Source organism: Vicugna pacos, chromosome 35 (assembly GCF_048564905.1).
Source record: "Vicugna pacos chromosome 35, VicPac4, whole genome shotgun sequence".
NCBI lineage: Eukaryota > Metazoa > Chordata > Mammalia > Artiodactyla > Camelidae > Vicugna > Vicugna pacos.
In genome coordinates, this window is record NC_133021.1 from 8,833,752 (window position 1) to 8,859,076 (window position 25,325).

General features: G+C 42.3%; 1 protein-coding gene across 3 annotated transcripts in view; it reads right to left on the bottom strand.

The window, feature by feature from the left end:
• Positions 1 to 1,774: 1,774 nt before the first annotated feature.
• The window catches only part of LOC140691493 (uncharacterized), a 194,019-nt gene continuing 170,468 nt past the window's right edge, over positions 1,775 to 25,325 (bottom strand). Inside the window, exon 5 of one of the 3 annotated variants that reach the window (XM_072955138.1) lies at positions 1,775 to 2,209. In XM_072955138.1, the coding sequence (XP_072811239.1) occupies positions 1,961 to 2,209 (249 nt within the window). In that variant the 3' untranslated portion in view covers positions 1,775 to 1,960. The remainder of the gene's footprint in view (positions 2,210 to 25,325) is intronic. The other 2 variants (XR_012067191.1, XR_012067189.1) reach the window with 2 other exon arrangements.

Genomic DNA, 25,325 nt, shown 5'->3' on the forward strand with positions numbered 1-25,325 from the left:
AACAATTTTCAGGACCTGAGCACACAGTTTCCCTTTCAGGGTTTAGTGGGCTTCCATTTAATTCTATGAGAAATGTTTAAAACAACAGAACAACAGCTGAGATAGGGTTTAAAATAACTTTTATTTCAGTGAAAATAAAGCCAAGTGACTGTTATCATTTTTACTTTATTTGATCTCACTCTCTTACTTTACCTTCCCAACCTCCTCCACAAAATGATGGTGAACATCCCCTCCTGGGTCAGAAATCTAAGTAGAAATTACCAATCACATTGAGGTGTGCTTTGTTGTTTTATTTTTCCAAACAACCTAGTTTCATTCATATGATTTAATAATTAAGATCAGAAACAAAGTCTACTCAATAAATGGTAGACAACACATTTCGTCATAGCTGCTCATCAGGTTTGGCCCCACGTTACACACTTTTACATGGACATGTGCCATGTGCTGTCATGGGAAACGGTGAGTGGGGACAGGGCCTCTGCTCTCACAGGGCACACAGCCTGGTGGGGCAGGCGGTGTTCAATCATTGCCCTTTTCTCTTTAATATACTTACAAATTATGGGAAATGCTATTTAAAAAGAACAAAATGAGTCAATGAAAGTGAAAAATACAAGGACAGTATTTAGGCTGAGGGAAGACAGGGAATCTCTTTGAAGATCTGACACTCCACTGAGACCCAAAGGACAACTCTGGCACTGAACGTGAAGGGCAGGGACACACTGATAAAGGGCTGAAATCCAGAATATAACAAAATTTCTTTACACTCAACAAGAAGGATGAATAACCTGATTAAAAAATGAGCAAAATGCCTGAACACACACCTCATCAAAGAAGAAATCTGGATGCCAAAGAAGCCTTTGGAAAGATGCTCCACAGCACCTGTCATCAAGGGGATGCAGACTGAAACAGCGAGATACCACTGCACACCTGTCAGAACTGCCAAAATGCAGAACACTGACAGCACCGAATGCTGGTGAGGATGTGGAGCACCAGAAATTATAATGCATTGTTGGTGGGAATGAAAAATGGCCCAGGTACTTTGGAAGACGGTCTGGCAATTTTTTACAGAGCTAGACGTAATTCTAACATATGATCCGGCAACTGTGCTCCTTGGTGTTTACTCGATGAAATGGAAACTTATGTTCACACACAAATCTGCATACAGTTGTTAATAGCAGCTTTATTCATACTCAACAGGATTCAGAAGCAACTAAGCTCTTCTTCAGTAGGTGAATGGATAAATAAACTGTGGTCCCGCCAGAAAATGGACTATTATTTGGTGCTAAAATGAAATGAGTTATCAAGGAATGGAAAGACATGGAGGAACCTTAAATGCATATTACCAAGTGAAAGAAGCCAATCTGGGAAGTTTCAGCAACTGTCTGATTCCAACTGTATGGTGTTCTGGGAAAGGGAAAAACACAGAGACTGAAAGATCAGTGGCTGCCAGAGGCTAGAGGGGAAAGAGCAATGAATGAGGTGCAGCACGGAGCATTTTAAGGTCACTAAGACACACGACTCTGTATGATGCTGTGATGGTGGATACATGTCATTGTACATCTGTCCAAACCCACAGAGTGCACAACACAATGTGTAAATCCTAGTGTCAACTATGGGCTATGGGTGATGATGACATGTCAGTGTAGGTTCACCCATTGTCACAAATGTACACTCTGGTGCAGGTGTCAATATTGAGGAGGCTGTGGGGGCAAACTGCAGTTCATACACCCAATCCAGCCCCAGCCACCGCTGTTAATAAAGCTCTATGGGTGTGTGGACTATCTCTCTGTTCTGGCATCTAAACAGTAGAGCTGAGCAGCTGCACCAGAGATCAAGAGGTTTTCAGACCCTGAAATATTTACCCCCAAGCCCTTGAAAGGAAAAGTCTGCTGAGCCCTGTTCTAAATGAATCAAGATTCACCCTGATGAGGCAGGACAGCAGGGCCCAAACCAGGCATGGTTAATGGGGCTGAAGCAATGTTTTAGTTCCAACACATTTGCTGAAGTCCTGCAAGTCCAGTGACAGACTGTAGCCAGGAAGCGTCTGCAGGAGGAGTCGGGAGCAGGCCTTCCCGCCAGGCTCCGGGATGCCGGGGGCCGCGTGCCGCACGGGGGCCACCCGCTTGAAGAAGGTGGACTTGCAGTGGAAGCCGATCAACTCGTAGAGCTCGGAGAGGATGCTGCACGGCTGAATTTTCTCCTCAGAACGCTGAAGCACAGGGAGAAAAGCAACAAGCATCTGAATGAAACACGTAAGTGAAAAAAGACCCATAAAAATGGTTTTCCCTTAAAACAGAGACCCGATGACACAGGAAGGAAGAGGAAGGCTGACTTAGTGCACTGATGGGACCGGATGCAGAAACGCAGGGAAGCAGCACTGTGCAGACACTCCAGACCCCCTCTGGGCCCCACCTCTCCGCATTCCACCTGTCCCTTTACTAGAAAAGCCCGTATTCCCTGAAATAGAGGAATCTGCTACCTAAACATGGGACACAGAGAAGGGAAAGAGGAAAAGGAAGGGAAAGTAAAGGAACAACAGTTCATCTAGACCCTAGGGTCTGGGCGGGACTTTCACCAAACACACAACTTCTCAAAGCACAGAGCGCACAGGGAGAGGCTGACAGAGTGACTGCGACTTCTGCTCCTAAAGCACCCAGCTACCTGTCAGCACACGCTGCACCCATTACTGAATCATTACAATCATCTCAGAAACAACTACTACCCTGGCTCACAGGCAAGGAAATCTGAAACTCGGGGAGGAATTATTATCATCCTGGACAAAGTCCCACAGCCCAGTAGTCTCAGAGCCTCCGGCAGACCCTGGGCTAAAATGCTCCTCATCACCACGGGCCCTGAGACTCAGGCTGAGGCCACGTCAGGTCTGCACGGGCCCAGAGCACAGTCTGTGGGACAGGGAATGCTCCCACTCGAAGTGCCAGGTCAAGGCCCTCAGGAACTTGTGTAATGAAACCAAATCCCCAAACTCATTTCCAACCCACTGCCCTGTCCGGGAGGACTGCTCGGCACAACTGCGCTGTCACCTGTGCACAGGCTGAGCAAGGGGCCCAGACAGTGATGTGACATCCCAGTGGAAGTGGCTCGGAGACCACTTCATCACAGGACAGATTCTCCCGGCTTCCAACGTTAACTCTCCATTCCATTTCCAACTGGAAAGTAAGTTTAGACTTGTTTTCCTCTCTTAGAAACAAAGAGAGCGGTAACATCAGAGGGAAACTCAAGACTGAGGAAGAGTCTCCTGGTCATTTGCAAGGATAGGCCGGGGAGGGAACAGAGACAGGGATCAGAAAGACCCGTGTTCCAGTCCAAAGTCTGCACGTCACTCGCTTTGACAGTTTCCTTTTTAATACAGGTGATAAAATCTAATTATGATTTTTGGGAAAACTAAATGAAATAACGTATTCCACTAGCATAGGTGTAAAATCCTCCATGAGTGTTCCAGAAATGGACGTGATCGTGGTTAGTTACTGTCTGCCAATTCTTGTGTTCTCAGCTCACATCACCCAACCAGAGATGTGCGAGAGAATGCCTCACCAGCCAGCAGCCTTCTCCAACTTGGAAACTTACAGTGTCCGAAGAGCAGGCAGTGTTGGATGCTTTGCGGCACTCTGGAGGTAGCACTCCAGTGATGACTTTAAAAAGCTGGGGAGAATTTAGGGGACCATACAGTTCAAATACAGAGTACTCATTCCATGTCTACAAATATTCATCTCTAGCCATAATGAGTAAGAGAGGAAATACATATTCAAACATACATCATTTTCCCACATAAGTGCATCAAAACAATTTGGAAAGAGTGTAACTTTCTTCTCTAGATCACACAGCGGGGATTACAAGGTTTGTACTGACAGCCCTACTTGTAAATCATCTGCAAACGTAACTGGGTCCACTATCAGTCATCATAATTTGAAGGGAATGTTAGAAAAGAAAAAAGCCAAGCTAATACTCTCCAATCTTTTGTTTGGTTACGATGTTTGAGGAGATGGACAGCTCAATAAGGAACCACTCTGCCGTGATCACGGAGCCGGGGAGCGGGATGTGCGGCAAGATGTATGACGCAGCCGCAACTGTGCCCATGATTCTAGGCAGGTACCCAAAGTCACCTTGACAAGGTGTGAAACGTTTATGCCCACGTCCTCATAACCTGACATGTATTAAGGAGAAATGGAAACTTATAAACGGCCAATACCCTTGGTGGATACACCGTCCAAAGAGCAAAGTCACAGTTTGACAACTGGCCATCCCGGTACCTTGGGATTCATTCTTGAAGAACCTTAAAAACCACTCCTCTGTCCTCAAGAAGTGCTGCCTACTAGTCCTATCTTTGGCTCATGGATACCACATGTTGAAGTGAACTTCAATGTCTGCACAGATTTGACTGTCTTTCTCCAGGTTCACTTGTCCATTCTGAAGAGGCCTGAGTTAAGTCCAAATTCCTTAAGATTAATTCCCTCCAGTGACAACTCAACGAGCCTGTAATTACAAGCCAACTGAACAGGACTGTCCTCAGCGAAAAATGTCACCAACCCTTCACTGCTTTCTTAAACTCCTCTCCTGGTTAATTGCAACATACTAACACCACCCTCCACCAAGTTCCCCAACTATGTCAAATAGAAAGTAAGGTCCATAAAAGAGGAGACAACTCCATAGTCACCTTTGAATTCCTAGCATAAAGTAATGTCAATAAATAGAACTATGATTATGGCTTCTTTCCTTTAAAACCTTTCTGGTTATTTAAATGAGACCATGGAAGGGAGGTGTTTGAGTCCAGTATCTTGATCCAGAAGACTCTGGAGGCCTTTTTCAGAATGGCTGTCCACTGATTCATTCAAAACACACCTTCTCTTTCCGGGAGGAGCTGTGATTTTCTGCCATGGGTTTGTGGTCACTCTCATGCCAGAACAGCATTAAACTAAATCCTTACTTTGGATATGTTATTTTTTCCCGCTTCCAAAAAATTTTACTTTCCTTACTTCCTTGCCTTGAGGAATGCTTTTATTCTTTTCTTTCTAATTCAACCTTTTATAAAGCAGGATTCTCAGGATGTGCTTGGCCTTATATAAGAACAGCCATCCAACTCCCAGTGTGAGAGGCCACAGGCTCACCTCCTGCCCTCCTGCCAGGGCAACTGAAACTCAGTTCAGGAGCCAACCGGCACCCCAGGGCTTCTAAGGCTCACGTATCTCCCAGAATCCCTGCTTTCTGGTTTGTCTTGGCTTCTGAGAATTTCCCCTCACTTTCTTGACAATTAGCTGTGCAGCTTGAAAGATGAGGAAGGAAGGTTTTATTTCTTAATCAGAATTTAAAGGAACTTATGTAATGAAGCTTTTCATGAGTTTCTAGAACCCTCCATTGCTGAGACAGAAAACACACAAGATATTTTCTAAATTTAGCTATCATGTGCATTTTTTCTTTGCTTTTGTTTTGTTAACTGCTAATAGACATTTTTTAATTAAAAAATAAAATAAGGTCCCAAATAAGATAGAAAATTGAAGGGGCAAACAAAATTAAAGAGCAAAGACAGAAAAATGATAAGTACTCTACAAAGTTAATAGAATAAATACACTATGGATCAGACCAGCAATTCTCAGTAACAGCTAATTGAAACCTGACCATGAGGTAAAACGTCTCTCCTGTCAGGAGATGACCAACAGAAAATAGAATTAAATCAACAGCCTAAAATCCTAAGTCTGGCGAGGTATAGATGTCTACCAGCTAAGTGTGTCTTCTTCTGGAAAAGAGGGAGACTCACCAGCTCTTTTCTGTGGAGCCTGAGCCCAGGGGAGGACAGTGAAGTGTGTTCTGTAAGTACCCAATTAGCAAAGTGAGTGATGAATAAAGAGATGTGAGCTTTGATGAGAGATGATACTACTATTCACTTGTCCTGTAAAGTATGTCTTCGCGTTCAGAGATCAATATCTCAGCAGGAAAATGCACAGCCCGGGACCAGACCACTTCTGTGATTGTGACACTGCACTTAGATGTCTCAAGGGCACCTCCAACTCCACCTGCAAAGAGCTAACTTCACGGTGTTCCTCCCATAGCCATCCTGCCCAGGGCCCTTGGTCTGGGGCAAGGTCTCCCTGCCTCTCCCAGCTCAGGCCAATCACTCACAGATGTGACAAGACCCCTCCTTCAGGGGCAAATTTCCTCAGTCAACGAGATCCACCACCCACACCTGTCCTACCAGGTACTCACTGGCACTCCCTCAGCACTGACTCTGTGCTGGGGACCATGCTGCACACTGTGCACACGTTATCTCACTGGATCTACACAGCAGTCCTGGGAGTTCGGTACATCACTGCTTCTATTGATTAGATAAATTGTTTCACTTCCTTGGGTGTGTCATCCAAAGTGACACGGCTACTGAGCCACAAACCTGGGACTGAAAATCACTTGAAAATTGAACACTGCTACACCTCGCAGCCACCCTACTCTGACTCATCACATCACCTCCTGCCGAGCCTTCTAAATGTTTCTAAGCATTCTACAAGACAAAAGTGATCTACGAGAGCATCGCACTAGCCTACTTAAAATCTGTCAATGACGGTCCACTGCTCTTAGGAGAAAGCCCCACCGGGCCTGAGCACAGCCCAACGGCCCGGCATCCGCTTTCCCTGCGCGGCCGCGCCGCCTCACCCACCACGCAGCTCTACACGTGCAGCGTCCAGGACAGGGATGCTGACTCCGTACAACCCGGGGCTCGTCTCACTCAAACAATGATCACCCTCTTCAGTGGTTACCTTCTTCAATACTGAATCTCAGAAAAATATTTTCTCTGGATGAATCAATATCTTTTTCCTTACAACTTCCCATCATTGATAATGAGCTCCCCCCAAAAGAGAGAAGACCTAATCCTCAGTCTCCTTATCTGTAAAGTGCAAATAACAGGGAAATATGAGAGGTTTTATTAGAAGTAATATTCATGTGAGGCTGAGGGACAATTCCCAACATACAGTAAGTACTCAATATGTGCTTACTTAATATTAATAAGAATAGATTACATTCCAGCAACCTTAAATCAATGCTTTATGGCTTTGTCTAAAAGACTACCGACAAACTGTTGGACGAACTGTTTTGAGCAGATCAGCACAAGTGTACTGGGCGAGGTAAGCGCTGACTCCAGTTACAGCTGCAACCAACCAGCACTACGGGGCGGGAGCAGTTTGCTCAAACTCTTACATGTTGCTTGAGCATTTAGTTGTAGTTATTGAATAAAGACAGGTATTATTTACTCAAAGCTCCTGAAACATAAATCTTCAAAGATTGATGCAAATTATGTTTCAAGTACAACACTCTCACTAGAAATTACTTGAAAATTATAGTCTTAGCTCCTCCGCACATCAAAACAGCATTTTCCTAATGTATCTGACTATGTACTCTGAAAGGATTGTTTAAAAGAAATTAAGATGAAGCCATCCTGAATAAGATCTCAGTATCATCTACACAAACCCCACCCAAAGGTCTCATTTCTCACTTCCACATAGGTGTTCAGAAGGCTTAAGCTGGGTCTTGGTTTCTTATGACACGGGGGTGGGAAGAATTGTGGATAGATCAATGTAGCAAATATAAATCTAGTGTATTTGCTATGTAGGAATCCTAGAAATAAATAAATTGATATATATAGTCCCACCCTTATGAAGCTAAGCCGTTCCATTTACAACTGCATAAAAAATAAAATGAGAGATACATTTAACAAAAGTTTACAAGATTTGTACATTGAATATTTTGAAGTATCACCAAAAAAATTTAAAATATCTTCATATATGGAAGGCATCCCATGATCATGCAATGGTAGAAAATATTGTTAAAAATGTTAAGACTTCCCAAAGTAATCTACATATTTAATGGAATCCCTATCAAAATTCCAGCTGACTTCTTTGCAAAAATTGAAAAACTGATCCCAAAATTCATATTGAAAGCAAGGGACCCAGGTCAGCCAAAACAATCTTGAAAAAGAAGAGCAAATTTGGAGGACTCACTCAAAGGTTACAGCAAATCTATAGCACTCAAGTCATTATGCTTCTGTCATAAGTTTGGATGCAGAAATCTATGAGACACAATAAAAAATCCTGGGGGGAAAGTTACATTTACAGTCAGTTTTCCAGAAATGTGCCAACAACACTCCATTGAAAATATAGTCTATCCAACAAATGGAGCAGAGACACCTGGGTATCTGAAGGCAAAAGAATGAATCTGGAATCTGGACCCCGTATTTTATATAACAAATATTAATTCAAAATGGATCACAGACAGAAACGTAAAAACTAAATATATGAACTTTCTAAAAGAAGACATAGTATGAATCTTTGTGGTCATAGGATAGGCTATGGCTTCCTAGATACAATACCAAGAGCACAAGTGATAAAACAAAATAGATAAAATGGACTTCATCAAATTAAAATCATTTGTTACAAAGGACAACATCAAGAGTGTGAAATGAAAGGGGAAAGGGGTAGCTCAAATGATAGAGTGCGTGCTAAGGAAGAAAAACAAAATGAATAAATCTAATTACCTCCCCTATAAAGAAATTGTTTTAATGTTTAAAAAAATTAAAGTGAAATGACAATCTGCAGAATAGGAGAAAAATCTTGCAAAGCATATATCTAATAAGAGACTAGTATCCAGGATATAAAACAAATGCTTACAACTGAACAATACAAAGAAAATCGACCCAATTTTTTAATTTGCCAAGGATTTAAATAGATACACAATTGGCCAATAAGCATCTGAAAAGATGCTCAGCATCACTAGCGAAATCAAAATCAAAATGAGATCTCATTTTAAACTCACTAGGATGGTTATAATCAAAACATGGACAATAACAAATGTCAGTCAGGAGGCAGAGAAATGGATACCCTCAATATGCAGCTGTTGGAAAGGGGCAATGGTGCAGCTTCTTAGGAAGAGCCCGATGTTTCCTCAAAAGGTTAGAGTTATGTGGCTGAGCAATTCCACTCCTACATGTAGAGTCATCCTTCAGTGTCCTCGGGGGGTTGGTTTCAGGAACCCCCCACCCTGGATACCATAATCCAAGGATGATCAAGTCCCTTTGCAATCAGCCATCTGGATCCATGAAGTGGAAACTACAGATATGGTGGGCCAACTGTACAGCCAACAGAATGGAAATGTATTCTCACAAAAACTTGCACATCAATATTCATAGCAGTATCATTCAGAGTAGCTAAAAGTCACTAAAAATATCCATCCATCAATGAATGGATAAACAAAATTACCAAGAATAGTCCCACAAACTTTTGGTAATTGAATCTTTGACAAAGGAGGTGAGAACATACAATTGAGCAAAGACAGCCTCTTCAGCAAATGGTGCAGGGAAAACTGCACAGCTGCATGTAAATCAATGAAGTTAGACTACCCCCTCACAACATACAAAAAAATGAATTCAAAATGGCTTAAAGACTTAAAATTGTAGACAAGACACTATAAACCTCTTAGAAGAAGACATAGGCAAAACATCTGACATATATCTCAACAATATTTTCCAAGAGCAGTCTACTCAAGCAATAGAAATACAAGCAAAAATATACAAGTGGGTTCTAATTAAACTTACAAGCTTTTGCACAGAAAAGAAAACAAAAATTAAAGCAAAAAGACAACCTATGGAGTGGGAGAAAATAGTTGCATTAAATGAAAGTGACAAGGGCTTAATTCCCAGAATATGTAAACAGCTTTTACACTTGATAAAAAAGAAAAACAAACAATTCAATCCAAAAATGGGCAGAAGACCTAAAGAAACATTTCTCCAATGAAGACAGACAAATGGCCAATAGGCACATGAAAAAATGCTCAATATCATTATCAGAGAAATGCAAATCAAAACTGCAAACAAGTATCACCTTTCACCAGTCAGAATAGCCATCATTCAGAAGTTCATAGACACTAAATGCTGGAGAGGCTGTGGAGAATTGGGAACACTCCTACACTGTGGTGGGAATGCAGTTTGGTGGAGCCATTGTGGAAAACTGTATAGAGGTTCCTCAAAAGACAAAACCTTGGGGGCCCAGATGACACAGCAATCCCACTCCAGGGCATATATCCGAAAGGAAACATAATTCAAAAAGACACTTTCACCCCAATGTTCACAGCAGCATTATTTACAATATCAAGACATGGAAACAACCTAAATGTCCACTGACAGACGACTGGATAAAGAGGTTGTAGTATATATGTCCAATAGACTACTATTCAGCAATAAAATAGTAATAAAATAATGCCATTTGCAGCAATATGAATGGACCAGGAGAATGACATTCTAAGTGAAATAAGCCGGAAAGAAAAAGAAAAATACCATATGAGATCGCTCACATGTGGAATCTAAAACAAAACAAAACAAAAAAAAAACAAAAACAAAGGAACAAAAAGATAAACTTATCTACAGAACAGAAACAGACACAGAGACATAGAAACCAAACTATGGTTACCAGAGGGGAGAGGGTGTGGAATGAATAAATTGGGAGTTCAAGATTTGCAGATGCTGAGTATGTATACAATAAACAGCAAGTATATACTGTATAGCACAGGAGAATATATTTAATAACTTATAGTAACTTATGTTTAAAAAGAATATGAAAATGAATGCAGGTATGTTCCTATTTAACTGAAGTTTTGTGCTGTACACAAGAAACTGATGCAACACTATAAACTGACTAAACTTCAATGAAAATATTTTTAAATAGACCAAAAACGAAAAAAAAGGAAAAGGATATTATCAAACAAAAAGAATAATGTACTGATTCAGGCTACAATATGAATGAACTTTGAAAATTTATGCTAAAATAAGCCCGACACAAAAGGGCAAATAGTGCCCTTTAAGGTGAACTGTATCTAAGCATTTATTGTACTACTCCTGTAAATTTTCCGGAGTTTTGAAGTCTATCAATATCAAAATAAAATGAATTATTCATTAAAAACTTAAAACCCTTCCTCACAGGAGGGCTTTAATTATTAAATGCAGAAAAGCATGTAAAACTCTTGGAACAACAATTTTCACGTCCACACACAGTCACTGCTGTCACTGCCACTCAGAGTGTGGTGCCAGTGCTGATGAGAGCTGCCTCCACTCGCTCCCATGCAGACAGGAGTGAAGGCCTGAGCTTTGACAGGCAGGGTTTGTGTGAACCTGGGTCAGCCACAGCCACGTCCCAGACTCTGCGTTACCCAACTTTCTTATACAAACTGCAACATGTAATGTAAACACTCTAGAGGGATGTATCTTACAACACAGGGAATACAGACAATGTTTTACAGTAACTATAAATGGAGCATCTATTGTACACCTGAAACATATATTTTAAATCAGCTATGTCTTTATAAAAAATTAAAAAAATAATTTAAAAATGTTATCCCTTTAATATTCAATTTGGTTTTTAATTAACTACTAAACAGCTTAGAATATATAAAAGCATTTAAGTGTGATGTTTGTTTACATATTTATTTACTTCAGCCTCCTGCTAAAAGAGAAATTAAACAATTTTTTGAACACAGCTTAACAACCATAACAACAAAAAGGCAAAACTGGGAGTGAAGAGAAAATGGAGATTCAATACTTAAATGAAACCAGGGGGAGGTAAACTCATAAAAATGGATTCCATGAAGTCAGGGCAAGTGTTAAAGGCCGACTAGAAATTCAGCTGTAAGATTCTTGGCAGCTAAAGCAAAAAGAAAAAGATGATGGGGCAGGTGGTAGAGCGTGTGCTTAGTGTGCACAGGGTCCTGGGTTCAAGCCCCAGGGCCTCCACTAACAGATAAATATACCTAATTTCCTACCCCCCAAAAGAGCCCCAAAGAAAAGAAAAAGAGAAATTTCTTTCCAAAAAAATCCTGATATTAAATTTGGATTAAATACTTTAAAAATAAAAGGAAAATAGAAAAGATGAGTGACACTGTGAACAAAAACCCCAGCTGGGCTAACAAGCTAAGTCACAAATCTAAGTGTGATAAGTGTCGGTTTACTGATCTAAGTTTTGCTGGGCTAACTCGTAAATCTGAAGTTCAGTGTCAGTTTACTGGGCTAACAAGCTAACTCGTAAATCCAAGGTCAACAATTGTCAGTAACGTGATCTGTTCCAAATTGATAAGCTACAGTGTACTGATTCCTTGCTTTTTGTTGTTTGAGCCTTATTGGCTAAAAGCCCCATACTTGTAATTAACCCTATAAAACCTCATGTGCACGTCTTGGATGTGCTCAGGGCTTGGGAACAGAAGCCCCTCTGAGCCCGCTGGCATAATGAATCTCAGTACTCCCACCCTCTGAGTGCTGCTTATTTCTTGGCTGGCCTGTTGTTTCCGTAACAACACAAGCGATAATGCCCGTGAGATAAATCTGCGATGGCTGCTGGCAGGTCCCCATGTCTCATGTGGGAAAATCTGAAACATATTTCTCACCACTCAGAGTCATCCTCAGCCCACCCCACATCTCCCGCTGTTAAATGCAGGAACACACGCAGGGCCCGGCCTTTGCTCTCTCTGTGTCATCACAGTGAGACAGGATGGAAGGGGGCAGAGCAAGCCATTCAAGAAAGACCACAGCAATTAACATCAAAATGGTGAAGAATTCAACCCCCAATATGTCTTGAGGCTCAGGATGAAGAGATTTAACTTCTAGTAGATCCTGAGCTTCATTATACACCCATTGTAATAGTAACATGGTGAATAACACGGCCCCAGGCACCATGGCAGTCACAAGGCTAGCCACAAAAGGTCAAAGGGTGGAAAATGGCCAATTCCCTGGAATCCCAGCCCCTTGCCCTAAGGCTGGTCCTTCTACTTATTAGCATATGAAACCACGAAGCCCAAGAAAAGGAGCAACACAGAGCCACATCCCAGGAACCCCTCTCTCTACCTCTTCGGAGAAGGCCCACACTATTTCTGTGGAGTGTGTGCCTACTTTTAATCTGAGCATCAAACCCCCATACTTCGTGACGTTTCTCATGCCTGTCAATGTATCTCTCTGAATAAATCTACCTTTACTCAACACTGGCTTGTTCTTGAATTCTTTACTGCATGAAGCCAAGGAACAAAATCTGGTGGGGCACATCCCAGGGGCTCAACGGAAGCCTGGGACACAGCCCTTCTCATGCCCCACATATTTTTTCTTGTATCAACAGGACTTGGATGTGAAGTGAGGTCTGAGACCCCAGCTAAGGGACAGAAGCAGCCTCCAGGTCTCCAATTGGTGGGCAGCCTCTCCCCCATCAGGGGCCATGGGGTCTGCCTGGTTCTCTGTGTTTTTTTGTTGTGCTGACTCCCCAGTCAGAGAGATTTCTCCTTAGGCCTGGCTCCACAAAACCCTTCTCTCCAAAATACAAGCACATCATGTCACAATCCTCTTGTTCAACCATGAATTGTTCAGCCAACTTTTTCCTTCCCCAGTTAAGTACCTAAATGTCCTCCCTGCCATCCCACCACTTCTTTCTTTTTGAGAACTCTGCACTCCCCACACACCATCCTGAACGCAGGTGCCTTGCTGGCTGGGACCGAGATGTTTCAGTCTCAAACATCCTGAGTCCTTTCTCTTTCCACTTTCTAACTTAAAAAGGCCTTCCTGTGTCTCCCACCGCTCTGATTCTGAACGTCAAAAAATGCTCAGGTTACATTCACTCTGTGAATACCTCCCAGGTTTTGGCTAGGTTTCCTTCCCAAGATCTTCATTAAGGAGCTGCATCAAGAAGTTTAAAGGGGCTATTCTTACATTTGAGTGGAGGAGCCTGCAAGAAATTTAAATGGCTTTGAAGAGAGAGTTAACCAGGGACAGAGAGGTCGCAGGTCCTAGTCAAGAGTGTCATGAGGCAAAATGTTCTTCAAAGGCTCAGAGTGGCTTCTGAACACGGAATCGGCAGGGAGGAGGTGACAGGCAGTGAGTGGGGTGAGAGACACAGGGTACGGTCCCCCAGCAGGGGAAGAATTGGTTATTTTCTAGTTTTCCAATTTCTTACTACCTTTTTCTCTTATTGCCACATACCATTTCCTACGAATTAAGCATATCAATGTCAGTCATTTGGGCCACTTGGGAGAAGCTGCACGATGCCATTCACAGGGCTGGGACATGACAGCCACACCAGTCTAGGTTGAAAGACCAGTGGGGGTATTTCCATGGTAATCACGGGCATGCAGCAAACTCCCCAGCTTCAATGACCTCCTCTCAAAGTTAGCGCCAATAAAACTACCAAGCAAAATGCGTGATGATTCTGGCCAACATCTGTTTATTAGTTAAGTGCCCGTGAGAGCTGTCGCTTAATGGGGAATGAGTACGATCAACGAGGCCCTGTCTACCTGGCCACACGCGCCCTGCCTTCCTGCCTTGGTGCAGCAGCACAGCTTGTTTAGCTGAGATGAGCGCCCCCAGAGCAGCCCCGACGGGAAAGCTCCCAGCTCTGCACGGCCAGACGTGTTCCTTTCCTTCTCAGAGCTGATCACAATTTGCTGTCGTCTGTTTTTATGTTTATCCCTTTTGTAACTGCCTCTCCTCCGGAGATTTTGCTCAAGCAGCACAGGACCAGATGTGTCTTGTGGCCTGCCGGATATTCTGGGCTGGGAAACAGCCGAGCCCACATCTGGCTCTGGTGCTGAACGGAGAGAGCAGAAGGCCCAGGAGCCCATGCTGAACCGAGGCCCCTGCACACAAAATTATGGTCTGACTTTGGGCAAATTACACAGTCTTTTTTACCCTGAGATTCCTCATCTGTCCATAAAAATAACTGCCCATGGCACACAGAGTTACAAGTATTAAAGGAAATCACCAAATTCACAAAGTAGCCAAGGGGCTACCAGTGCATCCTAAACAGACACATGCTGCCTTTAAGGCTCTGACACACACCAAGCGTGGTGGTCGAACAAAGTGTACACTGCTAAGTGTCAGTGTGTTAAGTGCTTCATGTGTGCTATAATAATCTTCAGAACTTACAACAAGCCCAGGAAGTAACGAATATTATCATGCCCATTTCACAGACTCACCATCAGTTTAAGAGAGGTTACATTCAAGTCCAAGGCGCTATGGTGAGTAAATGGCGATTTCAACCTGAATATGGGCCCAGGCCTGGGCTCCATCTCTGTCCCACCCACCTGACCACTGCCTATGAATTCCACCTGTCCAATACCCAAGTTGAAGCCAGCCAGCTCTTAAATGCAATGTGTGTCACCGTTTGTCAATGTTGGTTCATTACCATAAACAGTTCTCAGAAAGCACTTCAGAAAGGAAAGTTGGACTCACATACCTGCCCACAAAGAAGAATTCTGCCTTGCCTTCTCCTGTAACGTGCAGAAACCCTTCCCATTCACCACCGAATCCTTTTGTATGCTTCCTCCGTGTTCATGTTTACACATGGCTTATTAAAGTAGAAGTTACCTGCAGTAATTCCATCTCGGTTCCATTCCAAGCTTCCAGATTATCCATAATCAGGGTAATACCATAATTTTCTGTGAATGAAAACACTACAAATTGAATGAAAATATTGCAACCATGTCACTAAACAAAGAATGCTGAAAACAAGTCATCAGCGGCTGCCGCCACCCCCCAGTGAAGACAGGCCTGCAGCCATTCACAATGGTGCCCTCTGAGCAGACTCAGAATAAGAAAGGAAGATTACTGGCCCTAGATAGCTAGGTGCTTGTCTAAAGTATATATTCAGTCAGCCCAAATGTTGGCTTCCTCCCATATATTGAAAAGCATTAAAGTCATGAACTTGAGATACCTGGCTTTCTTTAGATAACAAGCAATGCTTTATTGTTCTGACTACCTGGTCTTTGTTGTAAATCTCCTATATAATCCTAGCTTCTCCCCTACTCTTGCGAGCAGTCCCTCAGAGTGTTCTGAGAGGCGGTCATCCTGGCTCGAGTCCTTCTGACAAATAAAACATAACTCTTAATATTCAGGCTGCACGTTTATTTCAATCAAGTCCCAAAATAGACACAACTCATCAATTCTGTAATGGGACACACTGGATCAGGAACCAAAAGAGTGTAGTAGTCCCTAAGAACTACGGCTCCCTCTTTCTTCCTGTCATTATACAATCCCACCAGAACTCATTACTTTGCTGTCTGCTCCTCTGGCAACCAAACTCAGAGAAAAGTCAACTCAGCAGAGCGTCCTGCTGGGGAGAACCCCCGCAGCAGCACTGCAGGCTGCCTGCCCTCCCGCACGCTCTGACGACTGCTAGTGTCCTCCGTGGAAACCAGGCCAACAGAGCTGTTCCCTACAGCTACAAAGTCCCAAATATTAAATAAAACCTTTCATTTTATACTATATGTTACATATATACCCATCTCTGAAAACAGCTTTGCCAGAAGCCCAAATCTTCAACATTAATCTGCAAAGGCATATCAGGTCCCCAAGGGAAAACAAGTCTTAAGACGATGCTAAGACCTCCAAAGTCCTCTCCACGACCATAAACCAAACTGCCTGTAGGTCTGCAGCTGCAGGAGGCTACATGTCTGCTTTTAAAGCAACCCCTTCCTGCCCTCGGGTGCTACAATGCCCTTCTACGCCCTCCCATCTCAGGGTAAGAGCACCCACTGCAGAACCTTGCAGGGCAGCACTGACAGGACTGGACAATGAGGATCAGAGCTAAACTAAGCCTTCTGATGACACGAGTTGTCACTCTGTCACTTTACAGATGAAGATATATATAGAGAGAGGTGGGGTGTTATTGTTCAAAGTCACACAGATAAAAAGTGACAAAGTCTATAACTCTGCTCCTCCCTCTGGTGTGACGCCCCAACTGGGACAACCACAGGGTTCTTTCGTGCCTGCCTGACCAGTTCTTTCCTATCACTCATGACCCACCACAGGGTCTGAAATTAGCCTGCATTTGCAGCATCTTTTCCCTCCAGTTTCTCAGGAACAAGGCTGTTCGGGCCACTTTATGACTTCCAGGTCCCCGAAATCTCCGTGCTCAGGCTGCTCTTGCCTGTGCATCCGGCCCGCTGCTCAGAGGCTCTTCCTCCCCTGCAGGAGGACGTTTCTACTCTTCACAGGGACACCCCCTTAGGGGATCCCTCCTCTCGCCCTCAGCATGGCAGGTGTCCCAGGCCACATCGCGAGATGCCCCAATAGGACTGCATCTGCCCAGGTCTGCTAGTCAGACCAGCAGCCTCAGAGCCAGGGATTATGCCCAGGTCACACTGCAAACCTACTGCCCGCCTCACAGACCCCAGCCAGCAGGTCACCTGGAAGTCACAGCAAGTGCCCCACCCAATCCAGAAGCCTCTTCATTTCCCAGCACCACTGATGACTGGTTTCCAAACTTTGGTCAGTTTCGCACAAAACAACACCTTCTACTGTGTAGCGGGTGGTTTTTGCTTCTGCACCCCATTCTTACTGAAAACGTTAAGGGAAACCAAAAAGCCTCTTCTCAACCCTTTTCTGATGATACCCTCCCACCCACAATACACATATGCCCAAGAGATTTGGATCCACGTGATTTTGTTTCCCTTACGATAAGTGGCTCAAAACACTGCGGGATTATTTTTCCTTTGAGGGTATTAGGACTCAGTTTCTCGGCTTTAATCTGTTTTTGTCTTTGTCTTCTTTGTTCCTAGCAGTTGCCACCTCTTACTCTCTTCAGCAGCCTCCCTCCCAACTTCTAGTCTAGGAAATCAGCTGTGATGAGGGGCACGGGGGCATTCACAGAAGATGCAACAAAGGCAAAGAGAGGCTATATAATTTGCCAAAGATATCACCTTCAACCCCCAACAGAATGTGTCATGTCCCTGTGTTTAACTCTTATTCTAAGCAAGTTAACTTTTTGTAGATTATGTTTATAAAGATGAGAAATCAAAATACATACAAGGACACACATCAACTCTAAGATATTCATTAACTCCACTATTTTGTTTCTATTTATTTTATTTGTATTAAAAAATTAAGAACCCCTGCAATCAATATAGCAAAATGTTACTGGGTTTTAAATACAGAATATAGAGGGGTTAAGTGTGTCATTACTCATTCTTATATGTATGTTCACAAGATAAAATTATTTGAAAGTCTCTCTCCCCTCTCCCTACTCACTACTGGCTCTCACCTGAGATCCCAGACCACACATCTAACAACCTTTCACTTTACCCACAGCTGAACTCATCAGTTTTCCCCCAGAAATCCCTCTGCAGCTTTCCCTCCTCAGAACACAGCAGGACCATCATTTAACTCATTAATCCACCCAGAAACCTGGGCCTTACTCCATCCTACCTTCACAGACAGCTTTAAATCTTTCTTTTTACCATCTAAACATGCCTTCAATCTGTTCGCTTTTACCCACTATCCTACCGCTCAAGTGGAAGCCACCAACACTGCCCACCTGGACTCACGAGTCTCCCAAGTGGCCCCACAGCCACTCTCCCCTACTTGAGACAAATGGGATTGTGTCACTCCCATGCTTTTTGGGCTCTTTTCAGACCCACTGTTCATAGAAGAAACTCCAATTTCTTCACCTTGTGAAGGTGTTTGCCATGAAACTGTCAGCTCATGGAGGGCAGGGCACGCCCTCTCCCCTCAACCCCACTCTCTGGCAGAGCATCAGCTTGGGAGGACCCGCTGAGCTACATCAGCCTGTATCCTAAACCTGGTCTTGGGTTCTTAGCAAACTGCTTCACTTATCCATACATATCCAAGGTAGATAAGAAAGATTTTAGATGTTGAGCTAGACTATTCATTTGGGGATTTTGCACTGGCAACCTGCAAGTATATGTTCTAATGTTTGTGTCTTGTTAAAACCACACCCAGATTAAAGGAGTATTTGTGGAATGTCTTCGGAGTAAAAGGGTTCTGTACTTTTACAGATTTTATGTTTTATAACATGAATAACCCGGACAGGGTCACAAATGGAACTGCCTCACAAGTGACAGAAGACAGGTGAGATGCATATAGCAACAGGTCACAAAGATGGTAAGAGCAAAGTTGTTTCTCCAAACCCCAAAAAAATTCCTCCAAGAACAGAAAACTCAGAATTTTGAAAGTAAAATACTATCATATAAGGAAAGAAAATAAATAATCCTCTTCATCAGGGTTTCAAGATCTGACTGCAGAGTTATTAGCAGGCTATACTGAATCCTAGCACAGAAAAATCAGATGGACTACTGGTGAGTAAGTTCCAGGAAAACGGCAGTAATTCCTCCACTTGAAAGAGGACACACACTCACTTGTTCAAGGTGATTGTAAACAACATTCTGCAGAAATTCAGAATATTCAGGCACCGCTTCTAGATGGTGATGACACGGAAGGATGGCTTGGATGCATGCTTCTAACTGAGTCACCGGCAATCTTACACTGCAGGGGGAAACGGAGGCCCTCAGCCAAGAGCACAGATGTTCCTGTCATGTATCCCAGGTCGTGCCTCGGGGACTCAGTGTCCTGTAGCAGTCCGGCCCCAGGCGAGGACCAGCAGCGTGGCCCACCCAAGCAGGAAGGGCACTGTGCTTGAGAAAGCCCACACCAGATGGGAGCAAGAGTGGCTGGTGGGGTTTTGTGAACCTATGAATGCTCATAGAAAAACACCTGCATACATTCAAGTGATACAATTAACAGTAGCATTCTTTTTAACAAAATTTCAAATGTCAGTGGTAATTTTACCATTCCTTTTCTCTTGTCCCCTGCACTCTGAGACAGGCTTAGGTTCTCTCACACTTGCAGCTCTGATGCAATAGTTGTGAAGTTATTTTACTTTACTGCAAGTGTCTTCGCTCCACGTGTCACTGTGACTGTCGTCTCTTAACACAGTCAGATATCTTCCTGGATCTCTCCCTGAGTTCCTTGCTCCTGCTTCTCAGATCCTGAGATAAAGAACAGGTGAAGGCACATGACTGGAAAAGTCAATGTGGACTTGAGCAAAGTCCTCAGTGACCCCCTAGGTGAGTGTTGACCACCCCTTAGCTTCGATTCTCAAAGTTCTGCCCAGGGTGACATCCAGACAGGAGGGAGTCCTGGGCCCAATTAAAAGCTGTGTGGCTTGGGTGCGGGGAAAGGTGCAGGAGCTAGTTCCGTAGCCGGGACCCTCCACACCTCTGCTCCTCTCTCTCCCGAGGCCCCGCTGCCAAGCCCCCACGTTCCCTGATATTCTGTCCTTCTCTTCTACTCTACTTCAAGCCCTTTTCCTCTTCCTTTATTCCCTGATTATCTGCAGCTGGAGAGATTTTTCCATCACAAAATCTGAAAAAATTTCCTGCAGCTGAAAAAGAGGTCTCCAGAGGTCAATGCCCATATGGTGGTTCCTGAAGAGAGCCCCTGGTTAGGGGGACCCTCACCAACACTCACGGGACATCAGGTAGGTTACAGGGTCGACCACCCCCAACAAGAGTTTGCTGTGACCCCAAGGCACGCACAGCATCCCTGCTCACTAAAGTGTAGTTGTAATCCGTTATTAAGAAGCAAAAATAAAAAAAAATTTCTCATGTTTCTTACTAAAATTATTTATGAGTTAGAAAAAGAAATTGTAAAAGAAAAGAACAAATTTGACTCCATGTTAGATGTGTTCATTTGGCTTTAAACCTGTACCTTGTTTTCTAGGCTCCGACTTGCTATCTCTGCACCTTTTGTAAAAAAAAGTTGCCTTTAGCCTGAAATATCCAGGACAGCCTATTCTCCGGGCTCTGATCTTTAAGGATATTAGCTCTTCTACACTTATGTACAGATGGCAAGTGGCAAAGTAGATAATAACCTTTCTTTTATTTGGAGGTTTTACGGGGGCACCTTAATTTGACCCACCATGGACAGCTGCAGGAACAAAGGATTCCAAGGACAAACAATTCGTACAGCGAGAAGTTTGCAACAACCAACCACATCCCCGCCGCTTTTTAGTATAAAAGGAGACTGAATTCTGCTTTGGGGAAGAGAGTTCTACTGGATATCAATATGCCATTTTCTGGGTCTGCCAGATTTTCAAATGAAGTCACTATTCCTTACTCCAACATCTCATCTCCCCATTTATTGGCCTGTCATGCAGCAAGCAGAACGAGTTTGGACTTGGTAACAAAATGACTGCATTAGAGGTAGTATGTCTCCACTGTTTCCTCATTTCCAGTATGTCACAACCTATCAATTTTATATGCTGTTTAACAACATGACAAAGACATATTATACGGAATTGATTCCACAGAAATAAAATTATTTCTACTCCCTCAAGACTTTTTTCTTTTCTATTTTATTTTGTTTTGCTTATTGAAAAGAAAATAAAAGTCAAATCATTTTATTTCATGTATTTTTATAGCTGCAAAATGTAAATACTACAAAAATATTTAAATTGCAATAAACATTGTTAATATATTTGTATAAAGATATATAAACAATCAATGCAGATTAGGAAAGGAGTAGATATTTACTAAAAATCTACTGCACATCCAGTCTTTTACAAGCATATCCTGGAATATAAGCTCTATTATCCGGGGTCCCCCACCCCCATTCTCACTGCCGATTCCCTTAGTAATCAACTACCAAGGCACCAGCATAGAACCATGCGATCGCTATTTTAGGTATAAATGAATGAATTAGCTCATTCAATTCTAAAACAGAAACCTTAAAATAAATACTGAACTTATTTACAGATAAACAATTTTGGACACAAAAAAGTACAGTTTCTCCCCCAAGACACAAAGATAATAATTGGTAAAGGCAAGATTTGAACTAATCTGCCTGATTCTAAAGCTAAGGTGGAAATCCCCTTCGACTGTGTAGGTCCAGCAGCACAGCCCATCACCCTATCTTTGTTCAGATCTGGCTTTAGACAGCCTGAGACAGCACCCCATTCCTATGGAACTCGAGGGGAAACGATAACAATAAGGATTTTATATTCAGTAGTTTCTTAGGTCTCAATTATATAAAGTGTCAGCAGGTCAGCAGAAAACTCTGGGAAATATGAGTGGGTCCAGAGCTTTTCGCTGATAAGAAACTCAATCTATCAGGACAGAGTGACCTTCCCATGAGTGGCCTCATGAACATAAACTAAAGGCAGCTGAAATGAAAACTAGCAAGAACATGGAAGTGAAGCAGGAAGGATCCCTACTATCCCCTGTCCAGTTGCCTCTTCACCCGCGTGGACAAGATGGCAGAAGACCCAGGTTCTTGTCTAAGTTACAACATCATGGATTCTCACCCATAAGATGTTGCGACTCTATGCTGTCTTAAGTCCTTTACAACTAAAATATGATGACACCAATATCTCAGCGGAATGTCTATGTCTCCACTTTCTCTCTTCTATTAGGAGACTATATCTATGGCCACAAACAGAAATTCAATTAAAAACACCATGCACGAAGCCTGGTGAAAGTCTGTGTAAGAGACATTGTTCTCACTCTCTGTGAATGAAAACTCAGAAAAAGTGGACCTTCTCCCTCTGTAAGTGGGAGGTAGACTGATTTTGTGTGTGTGTAAATCATATAAAATATATTCTGGGATTTGCACAGTTTTTTTTATGATACTATCATTTCATGAGGATGAGCCAACCTTTAAAGTAATTTGAATCTATTTTTCTGAGAGGCTCTTTTGGTGGAGGATGGGAAAGGGGAAAGGAAAGGAGGAAATAAGTAAATAAAGCAAAGCTGTAAGAATACTGCTAGGGAAAGGCAAGACATTAATTTTGTTCCTACTTGCATCACACACAAATTAGGGACTGGCTTTCCCCCATGTCTTGTCAAGCACTGAGCTGCAGAAGAACAGGCGACAGCCCATTTCTCACTGAGCTTGTGACTGTATGTGACATCTTATAGACACAAATTATTTAACCTGATCAAACACTCTAGCAGCAAGATGTAATTCTCCTAATTTGAGAGACAAGAAAACAGGAAGTGAAAGAGGGTATATAGCTTGACCAAAGTCAGAGGACAAGAAAACTAAAGAGGATGAATTCAAACTCAGATCTGAATGCAGAGTCTGATATTCCCACTCCCAGGGCTGGAAAATCCTTAACACAAGGTTCCCCAGCTCCTCTGCATTGTTCCTGGCACCAAGCATTTCCCATGGCGATGGTCTCCAATTCTCAGACACAGTGCTCTGTGCAGCCAATAACCTCCATTCGACCTTGATCATCTACCTGCCACGCCTACCAGGCTTCACCATACAGGCAGGAAAGCTGGATTTCAAGTGCATACAAAGCCACCCTGGTTTAAGCTGGACTGTTTATCAGCTTTTCCAGCATAAAGGCAGCCATGAAAGTGCTCACAGTTTGTACATGAGCCACACTACCTCTCTCCATCTGTCTCCCCACCTATACTACTTAGCTATGACCATTTTGAGAATCTTGGAAACAAATTTTTAAAAACAGAAAAGAAAGGATTCTGTAACAAGTACTTAATACTTACAATTTTAAATGAGAAGTTACAAAGTGAGTATTTACAAACCGAATCTGCCTTCCTAGGTGTCAGTTTTAACAGTTAAAAAATATAATAGCAAAAATTTCTCACTTAAAAAATTAACAAAAACATCAACAATAATCTGGAATAAACTCAAAAACAATGCCCATGTTGTACATGGAGAAAGTACAGGACTGTACTGAGGGGTAAAGTAAAAGTGTGAAAGTAGAGACATCAACCTTTTGTATGGAGGAAAGCAGTTTTAAAGATGTACGTTCTCCTAAAGATAATTCAAAATTACTAAAAAATCCCATGACAACACTTATCTGTTTTTTTAACTTGAAAAAATTATATTAGAATTCTTCAGGAATAATAAAGTCATAATACAAGCCAAGAAATTTAGGGATTGAAAAAAGAATCAAAAAATTCGCACTGTAATATATTAAATAAATTTTTACAATATGTAAGATATAGTGCTAGAGTAAGAAAGTAAGATTGACAGAAATAAATCATGAGCCCAAAAAGAGACTCTAGTATACATAAGTATTTTTTACAGGTGGGATTTCAAATTAAAAAGCAAAGTATGAATTTAATAATTGTCTTGTTACAATCAGAGAATACCTGGAAAAAACAAATTCTATTCCCGTCAAAATGACCAAAAGAAAAATTACAGAAAATGATGTAAATATTAGAAAGTACTAATAAGAGCAAATACAACTCTTTGCTCATATCAATTCAGCTTCTCCTCACTGTAACAAGTACCATTATCATCTCCATCTTAGAGATTAAAAAATCCTACAGAAGAAATTTATACCATTATAAGAAAGCATTTCTAAGAATAAAACCCAAAAAGAAGACATTTACTATCTTAAGATTATTTTGGGCCACAACAATAATGAACCTACTGAACAAAATGAAAGGCAAGAAATGACAAGTAAAAGCTCTCTGATACATGTTGATGAAGACAAGGGGTTAATGTTCATAATACACATTGAGCTGTCACAAAGCAGCAAGAAGCTCCCCCACTTAAATGTTTGCAAAGGACAAAAGGGATCATTCACTTTTTAAAAGTCAGATGGCTAATGAGTGAAAAATGCTCAAAACCTCACTGGTCATCAAGTGCAAACTAAAATAATGAAAATCATTTTGCTCGTCATATTGGCAAATATGTTTAAAAGATATTATAGCTAGTGTCCATCTTTGAGACAACAAACTGTGAGCGATCTTTTGGAGGATGACATGTCAATGGATATGTAAACTCTGAAAAACGTGTGTGCACACAGGCTGAACTCCACTTTTAGGAATCGTTACATTTAGAAAAAATCAGTTCAAAAGATGTACTCATCAGAACATTTGCACAGCACTGTTTACAATGGTGGGAAGAAATGCTGAAGTGAAATCATATCCAGCGATAGAGAATTGGTTACATAAGTTATTCTACATCTTTTCATTCCCCACAGGAGAAGGAATTTCAAGATTCACTTGAAAGCATCCTGTGATGTATGAAGTTGTCACATCCAAGGACTAAATTTCCAGAAACCTTAGCTAAAGGAATACTCATACAAGATCACAGGAATGTTTGTACAAGAAGGATGCCAGTCAAACACCCTTTCTGACAGTGGAAAATGGAGAAAACTTAAGTGTTCACCATCAAGACAATGATGCGGTAAATCACGGAGAGCTGTGGGCACTAAAGTTGCAGCGTTTCAGCGTGGTCCAAGGCCTTGTCCACAGTACTCTCCCACGAAAGGTGTCATTACACAAGAGACCAAACCTGCACATCAGGAGACCCCTTTACTCTATCTGAAAGGACCGGGTGAGTCTGGAGTGGGAGGAGGTCTATGATATATACGTTAGTGAATAAACCGAGCTACAGAAAACATATAGTATGGCCTTATTTTTCAATAAAGCATATATACACACACATATACATAGATTTCTCATATACGTGTATGTATGTGTGTATATATATATGACAAAGGCATAAAGGTCGTGAAATATATACTCCACATTGT